The 19,508-nt window shown below is 33.1% G+C and overlaps 1 protein-coding gene across 1 annotated transcript in view; it reads left to right on the plus strand.

Annotated features, from left to right (window-relative positions):
• Positions 1–19,508, plus strand: part of LOC117314800 (agrin-like) — a 182,244-nt gene that overhangs the window by 142,142 nt on the left and 20,594 nt on the right. The window contains exons 19-24 of the mRNA XM_033868904.1: positions 11,785–11,986; positions 14,043–14,255; positions 16,356–16,495; positions 16,921–17,028; positions 17,558–17,689; positions 18,537–18,659. Coding sequence (XP_033724795.1) covers positions 11,785–11,986; positions 14,043–14,255; positions 16,356–16,495; positions 16,921–17,028; positions 17,558–17,689; positions 18,537–18,659 — 918 coding nt within the window. The remainder of the gene's footprint in view (positions 1–11,784; positions 11,987–14,042; positions 14,256–16,355; positions 16,496–16,920; positions 17,029–17,557; positions 17,690–18,536; positions 18,660–19,508) is intronic.

Raw genomic sequence — 19,508 nt, forward strand, 5'->3', positions numbered from 1 at the left:
TATAGATACTTTATACCTAACCTAAAAGATATATTACCTTATAGTATACATTACCTATCTGTAGATACTAATTATATATAGTAAAATTCCCCTTTTAAAACCCCTTAACCCTATATACCTGGGAATACCTATAAATCTATCATAATTTTAATTAGATTATATCCTATCCCAAAAATACCTATAACCTAACTAGAGATACTTATCCTATCCCTAAAAACTAATCCCATATAGTAGATCCCTATTACCAAACCAGAGATATTAAAACCCTATAAAAGATACTATACCTAACCAGTAGATCCCTATATCCCATAAACCAAATGAATCTATATCCCCCCTAACCTTTAGTAGATACCTATATCCATATAGTAAAAACCTATAACCTATACCTAGTAATACCTATATCCCTATATAAGTAGATACTATTACCTATATAGTAGACCTATACTATCCCTATTTAAAAACTAAAATACCAAACCTTAAAATTTCATATACCAAATTTTAAATACTTAAATATTTATCCTATAACCTTTTAAAACCTATATACCTATATAGTAGTACCTTTCCAAACTGTAGATATCAAAACTTACCTAGTAGATACTAAACTATTATAGTACTTATCCCCAATACCTAAAATCCCAAAACCAAACAGAATACCAAATTTTAAGTAGAATCTTTACCATACTGTAGATCCCAAATATCCCTATACCCTATAGTATCTTATCCCTATCCCCATAGCCTATATACCTATATATAGAAAAAAACCTTATATTCCCGTAATACTTATACCTTTTTCAAGTGATACCTATATACCTAATATAGAAAAATCTATATCCCTATCCCTTAAAATACCTAAAACCTAAAGTAGATATTATATACCTTACCTGTAGTACCTTTCCCTATACTAAATATCTAATACCATACCTGAGATACCAATCCCTTTTTAAAAATAACCCCTATGACCTATATAGAGTTTCTATATACCTACCTATAATATTAATACTATATATAGATACCTATATACTATACCTTAATACCTTTTCCCTTTCATAGTAGATCCCTTTTACCCCTTATAAAATTAAAAAACCTTTATTAACCTTAACCTTACCAAATCCCTAAAGATCATATAAAAATAATCCCTATCCTATTTTACCCCCTAAATAGTATTTTCTAATCCTATAATGATATATTCCCATACTAGTAGATCCCTATATACCTATACCTAGAAATATCTTATACCTAACTATTATTTACCTTATAAAATATTATTCCCTTAATATACCTTTATACCTATACCAGTAGACCCATATCCCTAAATAGTAGATATTATCCAAATATATAAATCCCTTATACCTATACCTAGAGATCCTATATACCTATACCTAGAAATACATATACCTTATAATATGACCTATATACCTATACCAATAGATACCTATCCCCTTACAAGTAGATACTTACCTTCCCTGAAACCCTATATCCCTAAAAGAATACCTATATAATATACCTAGAGATACTATATACTATATTGAAATTTCTAATACTTATAGTAGATCCTAAAACCATTATAATAATATATCCCAACATGGGATACCTATATCCTTTTAAAAGAAACCTAACCTAAAATAGTGTCCATATACCTATTATTGAATATAACCTTACCAGTAATACCATATACTATCCTAGAAATACCTATAAAACCTATATTTTATGTATCAATAATCAGTAGATACTATATCCCTATACAGTAAATTATATCCTTACCTATACCCTATACCTAGTAGATACCTATATACCTATACCTAGTAGATACCTATATACCTATATATAGTAGATATCTATATACCTATACCTAGTAGATACCTATATACTATATTACAGTAGATATCTATCTACCTATACCTAGTAGATACCTATATACCTATATAAGTAGATATCTATATACCTTATACCTAGTAGATACCTATATACCTATACTAGTAGATACCTATGTACCTATACCTAGTAGATATCTATATACCTACCTAGTAGATATCTATATACATATACCTAGTAGCTACCTATATACTAATCATAGTAGATACCTATATACCTTACCTTAGTAGATACCTATTACCTATACCCTAGTAGATACTATATACCTTACCTATAGATACCTATAAGGTATACATAGTAGATACCTATACCTATACCTAGTAGATATACCTATATACCTATACATAGTAGATATCTATATACCTATACTGTAGATACCTATATACCTATACATAGTAGATACCTATATCCTATACCTAGTAGATATCTATATACCTACATAGTATTTACCTATACCTAGTAGATATCTATATACCCTACCTAGTAGATACCTTTATACTACTACCTAGTAGATATCTATATACCTATACCTAGTAGATCTCTATATACCTATACATAGTTAATATCTAGATACCTATATCTAGTAGATACCCATATACCTATACCTAGTAGATACCTATATACCGATACCTAGTAGATATCTATATACCTATATATAGTAGATACCTATATACCTATACCAAGTAGATACCTATATACCTATACATTGTAGATATCTATATACCTATACCTAGCAGATACCTATATACCTATACATAGTAGATACCTATATACCTATACCTAGTAGATATCTATATACCTATACCTAGTAGATACCTATATACCTATATACAGTAGATATCTATATACCTATACCTAGTAGATACCTATATACCTATATATAGTAGATATCTATATACCTATACCTAGTAGATACCTATATACCTATACCTAGTAGATACCTATATACAGTAGATATCTATATACCTATACCTAGTAGATACCTATATACCTATACCTAGTAGATATCTATATACCTATACCTAGTAGATACCTATATACCTATATATAGTAGATACCTATATACCTATACCTAGTAGATACCTATATACCTATATATAGTAGATATCTATATACCTATACCTAGTAGATACCTATATACCTATATACAGTAGATATCTATATACCTATACCTAGTAGATACCTATATACCTATATACAGTAGATATCTATATACCTATACCTAGTAGATACCTATATACCTATATATAGTAGATACCTATGTACCTATACCTAGTAGATATCTATATACTTTACCTAGTAGATATCTATATACATATACCTAGTAGATACCTATATACCTATTCATAGTAGATACCTATATACCTTACCTAGTAGATACCTATATACCTATATACAGTAGATATCTATATACCTATACCTAGTAGATACCTATATACCTATATATAGTAGATACCTATGTACCTATACCAAGTAGATATCTATATACCTTACCTAGTAGATATCTATATACCTATACCTAGTAGATACCTATATACCTTACCTAGTAGATACCTATAAGGTATACATAGTAGATACCTATATACCTATACCTAGTAGATACCTATATACCTATACATAGTAGATATCTATATACCTATACCTAGTAGATACCTATATACCTATACATAGTAGATACCTATATACCTATACCTAGTAGATATCTATATACCTATACATAGTATTTACCTATACCTAGTAGATATCTATATACCTATACCTAGTAGATACCTTTATACCTATACCTAGTAGATATCTATATACCTATACCTAGTAGATATCTATATACCTATACATAGTAGATATCTAGATACCTATATATAGTAGATACCTATATACCTATACCTAGTAGATACCTATATACCTATACCTAGTAGATATCTATATACCTATATATAGTAGATACCTATATACTTATACCAAGTAGATACCTATATACCTATACATAGTAGATATATATATACCTATACTTAGCAGATACCTATATACCTATACATAGTAGATACCTATATACCTATACCTAGTAGATATCTATATACCTATATATAGTAGATATCTATATACATATACCTAGTGGATACCTATATACCTATACCTAGTAGATATCTATATACCTATACCTAGTAGATACCTATATACCTATATATAGTAGATACCTATATACCTATACCTAGTAGATACCTATATACCTATATATAGTAGATATCTATATACCTATACCTAGTAGATACCTATATACAGTAGATATCTATATACCTATACCTAGTAGATACCTATATACCTTACCTAGTAGATATCTATATACATATACCTAGTAGATACCTATATACCTATTCATAGTAGATACCTATATACCTATACCTAGTAGATATCTATATACCTATACCTAGTAGATACCTATATACCTATATATAGTAGATACCTATATACCTATACCTAGTAGATACCTATATACCTATATATAGTAGATATCTTTATACCTATACCTAGTAGATATCTATAAGGTATACATAGTAGATACCTATATACCTATACCTAGTACATACCTATATACCTATACCTAGTATATATATTTATATACCTATACATAGTAGATATCTATATACCTTTACCTAGTAGATTTCTATAAGGTATACATAGTAGATACCTACATACCTATATATAGTAGATATCTATATACCTATACCTAGTAGATATCTATATACCTATACCTAGTAGATATCTATATACCTATACTTAGTAGATATCTATATACCTATTTATAGTAGATATCTATATACCTATACCTAGTAGATATCTATATACCTAGTAGATATCTATATACCTATACCTAGTAGATACCTATATACCTATACCTAGCAGATACCTATATACCTATACCTAGTAGATATCTATATACCTATACCTAGTAGATACTTATAAGGTATATACAGTAGATACAAATGTACCTATATACCTATACCTAGTAGATATCTATAAACCTATACATAGTAGATATCTATATACCTATACCTATTAGATACGTATATACCTATACCTAGTAGATACCTATATACCTATACCTAGTAGATATATATATACCTATACCTAGTAGATATCTATATACCTATATATAGTTGATATCTATATACCTATACCTAGTAGATATCTATATACCTATATATAGTAGATATCTATATACCTATATATAGTAGATATCTATATACCTATACCTAGTAGATACCTATATACCTATACCTAGTAGATATCTATATACCTATACCTAGTAGATACCTATATACCTATATATAGTAGATATCTATATACCTATACCTAGAAGATACCTATAAACCTATACCTAGTAGATACCTATATACAGTAGATATCTATATACCTATACCTAGTAGATACCTATATACCTTACCTAGTAGATATCTATATACATATACCTACACTACTGCCCAGCAAAGTCATTACAAATCTATTACAAACCCATTACAAAACCATTAAAAACACTGATTCCATTAAAATTGGCCATTATTTCTCGTTTCCATTTTTGGGACAAACCTGGAGTTAAGTTATGTAATGGGCATTATTTTTCTAAATTTCAATTACTTTCCTATTAAAATTTTCTTTGTAATGGTCATTAACAAAATAATGGCCATTACTTCATGTTTTGTATTTTTCTTAATGGCCTTTATTCTGTTTGTAATGGCCATTAGAGTGGAGTCATCATAATGTTATGGCCATTACTAACTGTGGATTTTATGTACTCCCATAACATTTTCCATTTAATGGCCACAACAAATTATGATCACAATGTAATGGCAATTATTTATTGGTAACTTCATGTAATGCCCATTACATTTTCCATTTAATGGCCATAACAAATTATGATCATAATGCAATGCCCATTACTTATTGGTACCTTCATGTAATGCCCATTACATTTTCCATTTAATGACCATAACAAAATATGGTCATAATGCAATAGCCATTACTTAATGGTACCGTTATGTAATGCCATTACATTTGTTATTCCGATGTGCAATTCCTCATAAGTAACATTTTTTTTCTTGTAATGGCCATTACAAATATTACAAATATCATCACATCATATTGTAATATACATGACAATGTTTAACATACTACCATGAATTGTTGACCTTAAATCAATGTATTATTTCAGTATCTTATTTTTCATTATATTGTTATTGTTGAATTCCATGTCTATATTACAATTTTGTTGTTGGCTTAAAGAAGAATAAGGAAACTGTACAGGCTTACTAAACCCCTTCACAATAAAAAAAACTTCAAATTTCCCGCCAAATTTTCCCGCCAAATTTTTCCCGCCCAATAACTTCAAGCAGGAGAGTTCCAATACATGGCAGCCATGAGGCTTTTCTCACACATATGAACAACATGTTATTTTACAAATGAAGGGAAGTATTTATCTTTAATACCTGGTTCATGATTAATACAAGACTAACAGGAAATGAAATATTCAACTCTGGAAGTATGTCAACCTGTTTATAGGTAAGAATTAACTTAAAACCAATCACCATGCATGTGACCTAAATTTACATAGTGTACATTATATTCAAACAGCTTTGGCATTTCTTAAATTGTATTGCCTATTCAACCAAATTGTACAAACACACATCATATGTACATTGAGAATTAATGCAATAATGAACATAAATCACTCTTACATGTATCTGAAGAATATTAAAAGGATTTTGGGTCCACATGATTGTGTACTGTGAATATCCATTTTTGAAGCAGTTATCAATTTGAAACAAATGATGGATCACTTTTAATGGGCATTACAAAAATGGTTTTGCTCCAAACCTAATGGCCATTACATTACACCAAAATGTTTAATGCCCATTACACCATAAGGTTTGATGCCCATTCCATTGAAAACTAATTATTGATGGCCCTATTACATTGTAATGGCAATTACTTAGTGAAAACTTTAATGGGTTTGTAATGGACAATTTGACAGTAGTGATAAGAGTTAATGACTATAAATGTTTTTGTCAAACCATTAAAATCCTTAAAATGCATTTAAATTTTATTGGTTTTTTTTTCAGACCCATTAATTTTGTACCTTTAATAGTCATTAATGTTAAATTAAAAGCCATTATTAAAATAATTAATGATCATTATAAATGTTTTTTTAATAGCCATTAAAATGTATTAATTAAGTACCATGAACTAATTGATTTGTTTCAACCCTTTGATGATCATTAAAATTGAAAACTGTCACATTTAAAGACTATCAAACTTGTATTAAAATTTTTCAATTAAGAGCAATTAAAGGTACAAAATTAATAGCATGATTGATGGTTTTATGATGGGAAATTTTAACGGGGTTTTTAATGGCCGTTTTAAGGGCTTGGGTATGCAGTAGTGCTAGTAGATACCTATATACCTATTCATAGTAGATACCTATATACCTATACCTAGTAGATATCTATATACCTATACCTAGTAGATACCTATATACCTATATATAGTAGATACCTATATACCTATACCTAGTAGATACCTATATACCTATATATAGTAGATATCTATATACCTATACCTAGTTGATACCTATATACCTTACCTAGTAGATATCTATATACATATACCTAGTAGATACCTATATACCTATTCATAGTAGATACCTATATACCTTACCTAGTAGATACCTATAAGGTATACATAGTAGATACCTATATACCTATACCTAGTAGATACCTATATACCTATACCTAGTAGATATCTATATACCTATACCTAGTAGATACCTATATACCTATACATAGTAGATATCTATATACCTATACCTAGTAGATACCTATATACCTATACATAGTAGATACCTATATACCTATACCTAGTAGATATCTATATACCTATACATAGTATATATCTATATACCTATACCTAGTAGATATCTATATACCTATACCTAGTAGATACCTATATACCTATACCTAGTAGATACCTTTATACCTATACCTAGTATATATCTATATACCTATACCTAGTAGATATCTATATACCTATACATAGTAGATATCTAGATACCTATATATAGTAGATACCTATATACCTATACCTAGTAGATACCTATATACATATACCTAGTAGATATCTATATACCTATACCTAGTAGATATGTTTATACCTATACCTAGTAGATATCTATATACCTATATATAGTAGATATCTCTATACCTATACCTAGTAGATATCTATAAGGTATACATAGTAGATACCTATATACCTATACCTAGTAGATACCTATATACCTATACCTAGTAGATATTTATATACCTATACCTAGTAGATATCTATATACCTATATATAGTAGATATCTTTATACCTATACCTAGTAGATATCTATAAGGTATACATAGTAGATACCTATATACCTATACCTAGTAGATATATATATACCTATACATAGTAGATATCTATCTACCTATACTTAGTAGATATCTATATACCTTTACCTAGTAGATACCTATATACCTATACCTAGTAGATATCTATATACCTATACCTAGTAGATACCTATATACCTATACCTAGTAGATACCTATATACCTATACCTAGTAGATATCTATATACCTATACCTAGTAGATATCTATATACCTTACCTAGTAGATACTTATAAGGTATATACAGTAGATACAAATGTACCTATATACCTATACCTAGTAGATATCTATATACCTATACATAGTAGATATCTATATACCTATACCTATTAGATACGTATATACCTATACCTAGTAGATACCTATATACCTATTCCTAGTAGATATATATATACCTATACCTAGTAGATATCTATATACCTATATATAGTTGATATCTATATACCTATACCTAGTAGATATCTATATACCTAAATATAGTAGATATCTATATACCTATACCTAGTAGATACCTATATACCTATACCTAGTAGATACCTATATACCTATACCTAGTAGATATATATATACCTATACCTAGTAGATATCTATATACCTATACCTAGTAGATACCTATATACCTATACCTAGTAGATATCTATATACCTATATATAGTAGATATATATATACATATACCTAGTAGATACCTATATACCTATACCTAGTAGATACCTATATACCTATACCTAGTAGATATATATATACCTATACCTAGTAGATACCTATATACCTATATCTAGTAGATATCTATATACCTTACCTAGTAGATACCTATATACCTATACCTTGTAGATACCTATATACCTTACCTAGTAGATACCTATAAGGTATACCTAGTAGATATCTATATACCTATACCTAGTGGATACCTATATACCTTACCTAGTAGATATCTATATACCTTACCTAGTATATATCTATATACCTATACATAGTAGATATCTATATACCTTACCTAGTAGATACCTACAAGATATACATATTAGATACCAATATACCTATACCTAGTAGATACCTATATACCTTACCTAGTAGATATCTATATACCTATACATAGTATATATCAATATACCTATACCTAGTAGATACCTATATACCTTACCTAGTAGATACCTATAAGGTATACCTAGTAGATATCTATATACCTATACCTAGTAGATATCTATATACCTTACCTAGTAGATACCTATAAGGTATACATAGTAGATACCTATATACCTATACCTAGTAGATATATATATACCTATACCTAGTAGATATATATATACCTATACCTAGTAGATACCTATATACCTATATCTAGTAGATATCTATATACCTTACCTAGTAGATACCTATATACCTATACCTTGTAGATACCTATATACCTTACCTAGTAGATACCTATAAGGTATACCTAGTAGATATCTATATACCTATACCTAGTGGATACCTATATACCTTACCTAGTAGATATCTATATACCTTACCTAGTATATATCTATATACCTATACATAGTAGATATCTATATACCTTACCTAGTAGATACCTACAAGATATACATATTAGATACCAATATACCTATACCTAGTAGATACCTATATACCTTACCTAGTAGATATCTATATACCTATACATAGTATATATCTATATACCTATACCTAGTAGATACCTATATACCTTACCTAGTAGATACCTATAAGGTATACCTAGTAGATATCTATATACCTATACCTAGTAGATATCTATATACCTTACCTAGTAGATACCTATAAGGTATACATAGTAGATACCTATATACCTATACCTAGTAGATATATATATACCTATACCTAGTAGATACCTATATACCTATACCTAGTAGATATCTATATACCTATATATAGTAGATATCTATATACCTATACCTAGTAGATACCTATATACCTATACCTAGTAGATATCTATATACCTATACCTAGTAGATATCTATATACCTATATACCTATACATAGTAGATATTTATATACCTATACCTAGTAGATACCTATATACCTATACCTAGTAGATACCTATATACCTATACATAGTAGATATCTATATACATATACCTAGTAGATACCTATATACCTATACATAGTAGATATCTGTATACCCATACCTAGTAGATATCTATATACAGTGGACCCGCGATAATCCGGATGCCCATAGTCCGGAAAACTCACAGTCCATACGGAAATGCACTGGAACGGATTTCCGTAATGTTATTTGTACTCACCAGTCCGGAAATTCGGATTCCGATTCCAGAAGCCCATTTTGGGAACGCAACGTACTTTTCATTAGTAAACTTCCCTCAATAATCCGGACAATTTTTTCACCACGAGGAGAAAAAAATGTCGGGGCAAGTCACCCGTGTCGACAGCTGTACAGACTATCGCTTGACACTGTGCGTAGTCATAGAGACCGCTGCCAGGTCATAGCCCTGGGTGTTTACCTGTGTTACAATGTGTAGCTTTTGTTTTTATAACGGTACATTGCTATTTCTCTACGACCTAAATGTTACAGAATTTATGCACAAACATACAGTACGTGATACGATAATTAATCAATCTCAAATACATGTAATAGATTTATGATCTGTAATTAACATCATTAACACTTGTATTGGGTAAACACTGCTATCGGCTTTGTAACACCGTTACGTGAAACGATGACTCATTGAAAGATGCATGTTATTAATTAGATCTACATACACATTTACGTATAAAAGCAGTGATCACAAGAACTGGGTTGATTACACACAAATTAGTCAATAGTCTTCTGATACTTAACTAAGCGTCACATTGTTAAGTGAATACAGGTTTAATAATTATCGGACATCTTGGGTAGTTCTCGTTGGTGTCGCATACTTTTAAATAGATAGCTTGGGGTTTCTGGTACGTAAAAATCATCAAAAAACATGGACTGACGGTAAGTTGTAAAATCCGGGTATTTTATTTAAGGTATTTAACGTTTGTAATTTCTACTTGTTTGTGAACCTCCGGGACGTGACACGTGTGTTGTTTGTAGGTCACATATGCCCGCTATAAATAAAACAACTTTCACTTTACATGTTCTTTTAAAAACATAGTTTATCTTTTACTTTCTACAAAACAAAACAAGAAACTTTCTACAAAACAAACAAGAATCATATCAGAAACATAAGTATATTTATTGTTAAAAAGTCTGACAATTAGATGTGTTTATGAAACGTCCCGGATTGTATATAATCAAGGGAGGTAACTCTTACACAACAATTTTTTTGACCTGGTACACGAAATTCGGCAGTCCGGAAAACTCGTAATCCGGACGGTTTGGACTGGGAACGAAGGTGTTCGGATTATCGAGGGTCCACTGTATACCTATACCTAGTAGATACATTTAGGCGTAATGTTATATGTCTATGTTTACAGATGCTGTTATCCAGGTACCATCTTTCACTGGAATGTCATACATGTCTGTGACAGAGATTAAGAAGGCCAATGATGACCTTACTATTGAATTGATTTTCCGTTCCCTAAACACGGATGGCCTACTACTGTTTAGCAGTCAATTTGTCAATGGTACCGGTGACTTCATCTCCATCACTCTCATCGATCAATATGTGGAGTTCAGGTATTACTGGAAATCAACCTATCTATAGATGGTCCATCTATAAACAATCCTTCTTATTGGTATTTCTTGAGAAGTGTCAGAAGGATTTTTGTCAAATTCCATTGGACTAGGTTTCCCTTTGTCTAAAATATGGTGTGTAGAATCAAATACTCTGTAAAAACATGGGAGGGTCTTGCTGTAGCAAAATTGTAAATTTCCTGGCCTGTCAGGATTTTACACTTTCCCCCAGGGGAGGGACTTGTCAGGGTTTCACACTTCCCCCTGGGGAGGGACTTATCAGTGTTATACACTTCCCCCTGGGGAGGGACTCGTCAGGGTTTCACTCATCCCCCTGGGGAGGGACTTGTCAGTATTTTAAACTTCCCCTGGGAGGGACTTGTCAGTATTTTACACTTCCCCCTGGGGAGGGACTTGTCAGTATTTTACACTTCCCCCTGGGGAGGGACTTGTCAGTGTTATACACTTCCCCCAGGGGAGGGACTTGTCAGGGTTTTACACTTCCCCCTGGGGAGGGACTTGTCAGTATTTTACACTTCCCCCTGGGGAGGGACTCGTCAGGGTTTCACTCATCCCCCTGGGGAGGGACTTGTCAGTATTTTACACTTCCCCCTGGGGAGGGACTTGTCAGTATTTTACACTTCCCCCTGGGAGGTGACTTGTAAGTATTTTACACTTTCCCCCGGGGAGGGACTTGTCAGTATTTTACACTTTCCCCTTGGGAGGGACTTTTCAGTATTTTACATTCCCCCCTGGGGAGGGACTTGTCAGGGTTTCACACTTCCCCCTGGGGAGGGACTTGTCAGGGTTTCACACTTTCCCCTGGGGAGGGACTTGTCAGTATTTTACACTCCCCCCTTGGGAGGGACTTGTCAGTATTTTACACTCCCCCCTGGGGAGGGACTTGTCAGTATTTTACACTTCCCCTGGGAGGGACTTGTCAGTATTTTACACTTTCCCCTTGGAAGGGACTTTTCAGTATTCTACACTTCCCCCTGGGGAGGGACTTGTCAGGGTTTCACACTTCCCCCTGAGGAGGGACTTGTCAGGGTTTCACACTTCCCCCTGGGGAGGGACTTGTCAGGGTTTCACACTTTCCCCTGGGGAGGGATTAACCTTTACAATTATTTATATAGGAACTGTTTAGAATAGAAGATAACTTTTAATATAGTTACATGTTTAGGACTCAGGTGACTGTTAGCGCCCAAGGGCATCTTGTTCTCAGATTTTACATGTATAAGGTTTCCCTTTGTTCCTACTTGTACCCATTTTAATTTTAGTTTTATGTAGAAAATAAAATGACGGACAGATGGAAATCCTGTTTTTGACACCTGAAGTTTGGTATTGTTATTTCAGTAAATCAGTATGCAAAGAACCAATAAAGATCAATTGATGGTGCTCACCAAGATCTCTCTAGGATCTCTTCCCTAATTTTTCTTAGCTGTATTTGAAATTTTTCACATATCCATCAGTTCATGGTAAAAGAACTGTTTGTGTTCCAGGTTTGACCTTGTGTTACCGTTTGTGTTCCAGGTTTGACCTTGTGTTACTGTTTGTGTTCCAGGTTTGACCTTGTGTTACCGTTTGTGTTCCAGGTTTGACCTTGTGTTACTGTTTGTGTTCCAGGTTTGACCTTGTGTTACTGTTTGTGTTCCAGGTTTGACCTTGTGTTACCGTTTGTGTTCCATGTTTGACCTTGTGTTACCGTTTGTGTTCCAGGTTTGACCTTGTGTTACCGTTTGTGTTCCAAGTTTGACCTTGTGTTACCGTTTTGTTCCAGGTTTGACCTTGTGTTACTGTTTGTGTTCCAGGTTTGACCTTGTGTTACTGTTTGTGTTCCAGGTTTGACCTTGTGTTACTGTTTGTGTTCCAGGTTTGACCTTGTGTTACCGTTTGTGTTCCAGGTTTGACCTTGTGTTACTGTTTGTGTTCCAGGTTTGACCTTGTGTTACTGTTTGTGTTCCAGGTGTGACCTTGTGTTACTGTTTGTGTTCTAGGAGTGACCTTGTGTTACCATTTGTGTTTCAGCTTTGACTTTGTTTTACCATTCGTGTTCCAGGTTTGACCTTGGCAGTGGCATTGCTATTATTAGAAGTATGGAGAAAGTGCCTTTGAACCAGGAATGTCATGTAATTGCTAGTCGTTTTGACCGTAAGGGGATGTTGATTGTGAATTCCTTGACAGGGATTTCCCAGATGAGTCCTGCCTCTCTTGTCTCCCTTGATCTGAAAGGACCTCTTTACATTGGCTATCTCCCCAAACATGCAGAGCTGTGAGTTTTTACCTCATTGTTCCCCTTGTGTTGGGTTAATGTTAATTGATTACCTCGATTCCTTAGCTGTCAACTGCAGGCTGCATACTTGTAAAACACATTGATAACAAATATATTTGGGCGAAGACAATTATAATTACTTATAAGTGTAGTTTGTTATGAATGTATAACAAACTTTGCTAAAAATCATGCATATATATAATACCTGGAATTTTCTGTGCTATATCATACCATTAAATGTTTAATATTCTCTCTATTCCCCAGCAAAATGGTGGGGAAAAAAAACCCCAAAAAACAGTCAATAATCAATGCAAAAACAAAATGATAGAAAGGGAAGTACACAGGTAGTCAGGTGAATGGGGTCATGTGTAACATAGAAAACATTGTACATAGGTAGTCAGGTGACTGGTGTCAGATAATTATTAACCCTTATAATAAAGTAACCCCCACCACCTCATTATCAAAAGTACTTACCTTATATAAAAGTTCCCCGTACCAAACAGCCCAATAGTCCACAGGCCCGATAGTCAACAGGCCCAATAGTACAAAAGGCTGATAGTCCACAGGCCCAATATTCTGAAGGCCTGATATTACAAATGGCCAATAGTATAAATGCCCAATAGTCTGAAGCCCCATTACCCGGTAGTATGAAGGCCGATAGTCCACAGGCCCAATAAGGACCAATAGTAGGAAGGCCTGATAGTATGAAGGCCGATAGTCCAAAGGCCCAATGGTCTGAAGGCCCAATAGTCTGAAGGCCCAATAGTCTGAAGGCCCAATGGTCTTAAGGCCCAATAGTCTTAAGACCCAATGGTCTTAAGACCCAATAGTCTGAAGGCCCAATAGTCTGAAGACCCAATAGTCTGAAGACCCAATAGTCTTAAGACCCAATGGTCTTAAGACCCAATAGTCTGAAGGCCCAATGGTCTTAAGGCCCAATAGTCTGAAGGCCCAATAGTCTTAAGGCCCAATAGTCTGAAGGCCCAATAGTCTGAAGACCCAATAGTCTGAAGACCCAATAGTCTTAAGGCCCAATAGTCTGAAGGCCCAATAGTCTGAAGACCTAATAGTCTGAAGACCTAATGGTCTGAAAGCCCAATAGTCTGAAGGCCCAATTATTAATGAAGGCCTGATAGTAAAAAAGCCTGATGGTATAAAGGCCAATTAGTATGAAGGCTTGATAGTCCACAAGCCCAATAGTCCGAAGGCCTGATAGTATGAAGGCCCAATAGTCCGAAGGCCCAATAGCATGAAGGCCGATAGGATAAAGTCAGCATTATTATTTGAATTACCGAAAATGTTGCATAAATTATCTTTTCTTTTCTAAAATTATTTTTTTTTAAATCAGTAATCAGAGAAACTGTGCAATCCATGTGTTAAACTTTCACTGTACATATATTAGGTACTTGATATTACATGAACACAGGTAGACCAGCTGTTTATTTCTGTATATATTTGCAATGAAGACCTGAATAATACTAAAATCAAATGTTAGACAATATAGATGATCATTAGGGACTGATATGGACCCTATAAACATCACAATAGAAAATTCCAGGTATTATTATCTTCAGTTTTCTTATGGTGCTATGACAATCTGACACCAATTTTACAGAAGTTATGGAAACGTGAAAAATGTTAAAATAACTTATTTTAAGCTTAAAATTAGTTCAGGCATACAATGTATAAGCCTATAGAATTGGACACTCAGTACTCTTTGATTTCAAATTATAATTAATGCATGATTTAATCGAAATGAACACTATACAGATATATATAACCATGAATTGAATTGTAATACAAATTGATTTATTCTCCTAGATAAATAAACTGATTTAAATGTTGTTGAATGATACTAGTAACAGAAAAAGAGTTCAAGTTGTTTAGAAAAATGCCTGTATTTTTTAGGATTTTTCTTATTGACCAAAGACCATATTTTAGACATTTATAATACCTGATAGCTGGCCATAATATCCAATTGCAGATTTTTGATTACAATCTCAAACCCTGATATTTCTCTTAATGTCTTTGGCCATTTGATCCTGTTTCTCATTTTAATGATTAATTAGTTAGTGATAATTTTCCTGCATCTTTTTTTAGAGGTTTAGAGCGAGCTGGTGTGTATGTAGGATTTGTTGGCTGTGTCATGTCCCTCCAGGCAAGCACATCTCAGATGGCTAAACTGTATGACCTGACCTATCCACAGATGCACCCGGATATATATGAGGCTAGGGATATAGGTAAATCACTGAGAAATGGTATAACCTCTTGGTTTATGATAGATTTCCTGTCATATTCCTCTTTATCATGCATAAATTTAAGTGATGAAGAATGTCAAACATATTTTTCACAAAGCATTATCAATAGTTATTTCTCTGTGTTGAGTTTAACCTGAAACACCTATACACTTAGCACTTAAAGGTAAAAAATGGAGACCAGGGAGCTAGCCTCTTGGTGTATCATTCTTGAATCCAAGAAATGATCATTAAACAGTACAGACCCTACCTTCAGACTCGGCTCAAAATTTGAGAAATATATGTCTTACTTTAATGCATCAATGAGACTATTTTCCAATTAATTAGTAGATCATGCAGATATTGTGTGATACAGACTCTGTATAGCACTCAGTGTGAATAATCATGAACTTTGTATCATTTTGTACCAGGTGAGTGTGGTCAGAACCCTTGCTCCAGCCTCCCTTGTCTTCATGGAGGGACCTGCCTAATGTCGGATGCAGAAATCTTCACCTGTCTGTGTGAGGATGGTTATACCGGTATGAACCATGTCGTAGAAACATGTACATTTTTGTCTTATAAAACGTGTAGACCGCCATTATCAAGGTCTTATCAAAGTCATTGTGATAACTTCAATTACATCCTGGTTGATGGGCCCTAACTGCTAGCTATCATATATGATAAAAGATGATATCTGGTATATAACTGCTGCACATTATTTACTTTCAAATGATATCATTATTTCTTGTAATCTCATCCAAACTACAGCATACTACATGAATTTGCAACTTATTTTATCAGCATAACTTAAACCTTTGGGAAGATGTACAGAATGTTCAGACTGTAATGCAGTAAGATGTATGCCAGCAGCTGAAGTCAAAGTGAACTGTTAATATACCGTAACCATGCAGTTATAAGACATTTTTCTAGCAGTTACACAACATCTGATGGCAGTTCTAAGCAGTTCAATTTTACCTGATCATTGAAAAACAATAAAGAGTATTGATAGTACCTGCCTCTCTGAGATCTGTGCATAAAATTCTCATTACCAGTATTTGCTGTTTCTAGGCAACAACTGTGAAATCATCTTGAATCCCTGCGTGAGTGCAGTGTGTCAGCATGGTGCCACTTGTCGCCAGACACTTGGAGGCTATGAGTGTGTTTGTCCCGATAACCGTGAAGGTGAATTCTGTGAATACGGTAAGGAGGAGATAACTCCGATGTTACTAGATGTAACCTTGACCGTCATTTTTTATTCCTTTAAACACCGTTGGTAGAGACTAGATAGTAACTTTTTAGAAGGGTTTCACACTTCCCCCTGGGGAGAAGGAAACATTGAGCATCGTTTTATTTCTCCTAAATCTAGTAAGTAAAGGGTAACTTTGACTATAATTTTATTTTTCTCCTCAATCAAGTTAGTAGAGAATAACATCGAGTATATCACTTTGTTCCCCTTAACCTAGTTAGATAGAGAGTAACTTGCAGTGTATCATTATGTTCACCTTAACCTAGCTAAGTAGAGATTAACTTTGAGTATATCATTTTGTTCCCCTTAACCTAGTTAGGTAGAGAGTAACTTTGAGTATATCACAATGTTCCCCTTAATCTAGTTAAGTATAGTAACTTTGAGTATATCACTATGTTCCCCTTAATCTAGTTAAGTAGAGTGTTCCACTTAACCTAGTTAAGGAGAGTGTTCCCCTTAACCTAATTCAGTATAGTAACTTTGAGTTTATCACTATGTTCCACTTAACCTAGTTAAGGAGAGTGTTCCCCTTAACCTAATTTAGTAGAGTAACTTTGAGTTTATCACTACCCAGGTTTATAACTCCCCTTAAACCTGTTAGAGCAAAAAAAATGGTTTCCCTTTCTTCACTCTAACCTGCCTTTAATCTCAACAAATTGATTATATTTGCACTAAAGTTCCATTAACATGACAATGTACACTACTTATATATATAAACAGCATATAACTGTTCTATACTTTGATATGTAGTTGTGTTACAATTTCTGTTATCATATAGTTGTGCTATAATTTTTGTTACAGAAAAATTACATAAGATATTTGTGCCAGAATTTAACGGTAGTTCCTACATCCAGTGCCCTCTGGGAGATGTAAGCAGTACAGCACTCTCACTCAAAGTGTGGTTCATGACACACAAACCTAATGGTGAGTAATTCATTCATCAAAATGTTTTCACAGTCAATTTCAGATACATGGATCTTGGAAATGAACATGATCCCTACCCTAAAATAGTCAGATGTTTTCAATAGTCCTGACCAAGTTTTGTTATTGGATTGCTGTGACGTTTACAAATCAGTTTGTCACTAACTCTGATAGATCCTGGTTAGTGACTAGTCTACAGATGCAAATATATACAAATATTGCTACTATTTGGTAGCCTTATGATATTTACAGGAACACACAACAACATACATGTATATAATAGTTATATATACAGTCATCTGTCTGATTTCCCATAGATGATAATGTTAACGTTTACCACTGTCCTGCTTAAATGGAGTTTTCAACACTGGTCCACTAGCCATAATTTTGAATAATGTTATCTCGGAAACCTGTAAATGGAATGTTTAAAAATTCTACCAATTAAAACTTTTTTTATATGGGGGCCATCGTCTTGTATTGAATTCAACACCAAAAATTCTCCCAAATTTACAACAAAATATACACTTGATAAACTCCCCCTGACAAAAACGGGCTAGAAAAAATTAACTTTTTTTCTATATATTTTACATCTACATGTATTGCCCAGCCCACACATAAAACTTTAGAAACTTTTCTCACCTAAATATCCAATCAGTAGGCCCCGATGCATTCACCATCCTATTAAATCTTCTGCCCAAATGCGGAAAACCCACAATCTATTTTTGATTTGGTTCTGTGGTCCCTTTAGGAGTTATAATGATAGCAACGCTCTGACTATTAAGATCTAGATATTGGCCACCTATCCCCTGGTGTTTGCTGCTGACCTATGGCTGATTTGTTGTTGACCGTCAA

The sequence above is a fragment of the Pecten maximus genome, chromosome 16 (genome assembly GCF_902652985.1).
Source record: "Pecten maximus chromosome 16, xPecMax1.1, whole genome shotgun sequence".
Taxonomy (NCBI): Eukaryota; Metazoa; Mollusca; class Bivalvia; order Pectinida; family Pectinidae; genus Pecten; species Pecten maximus.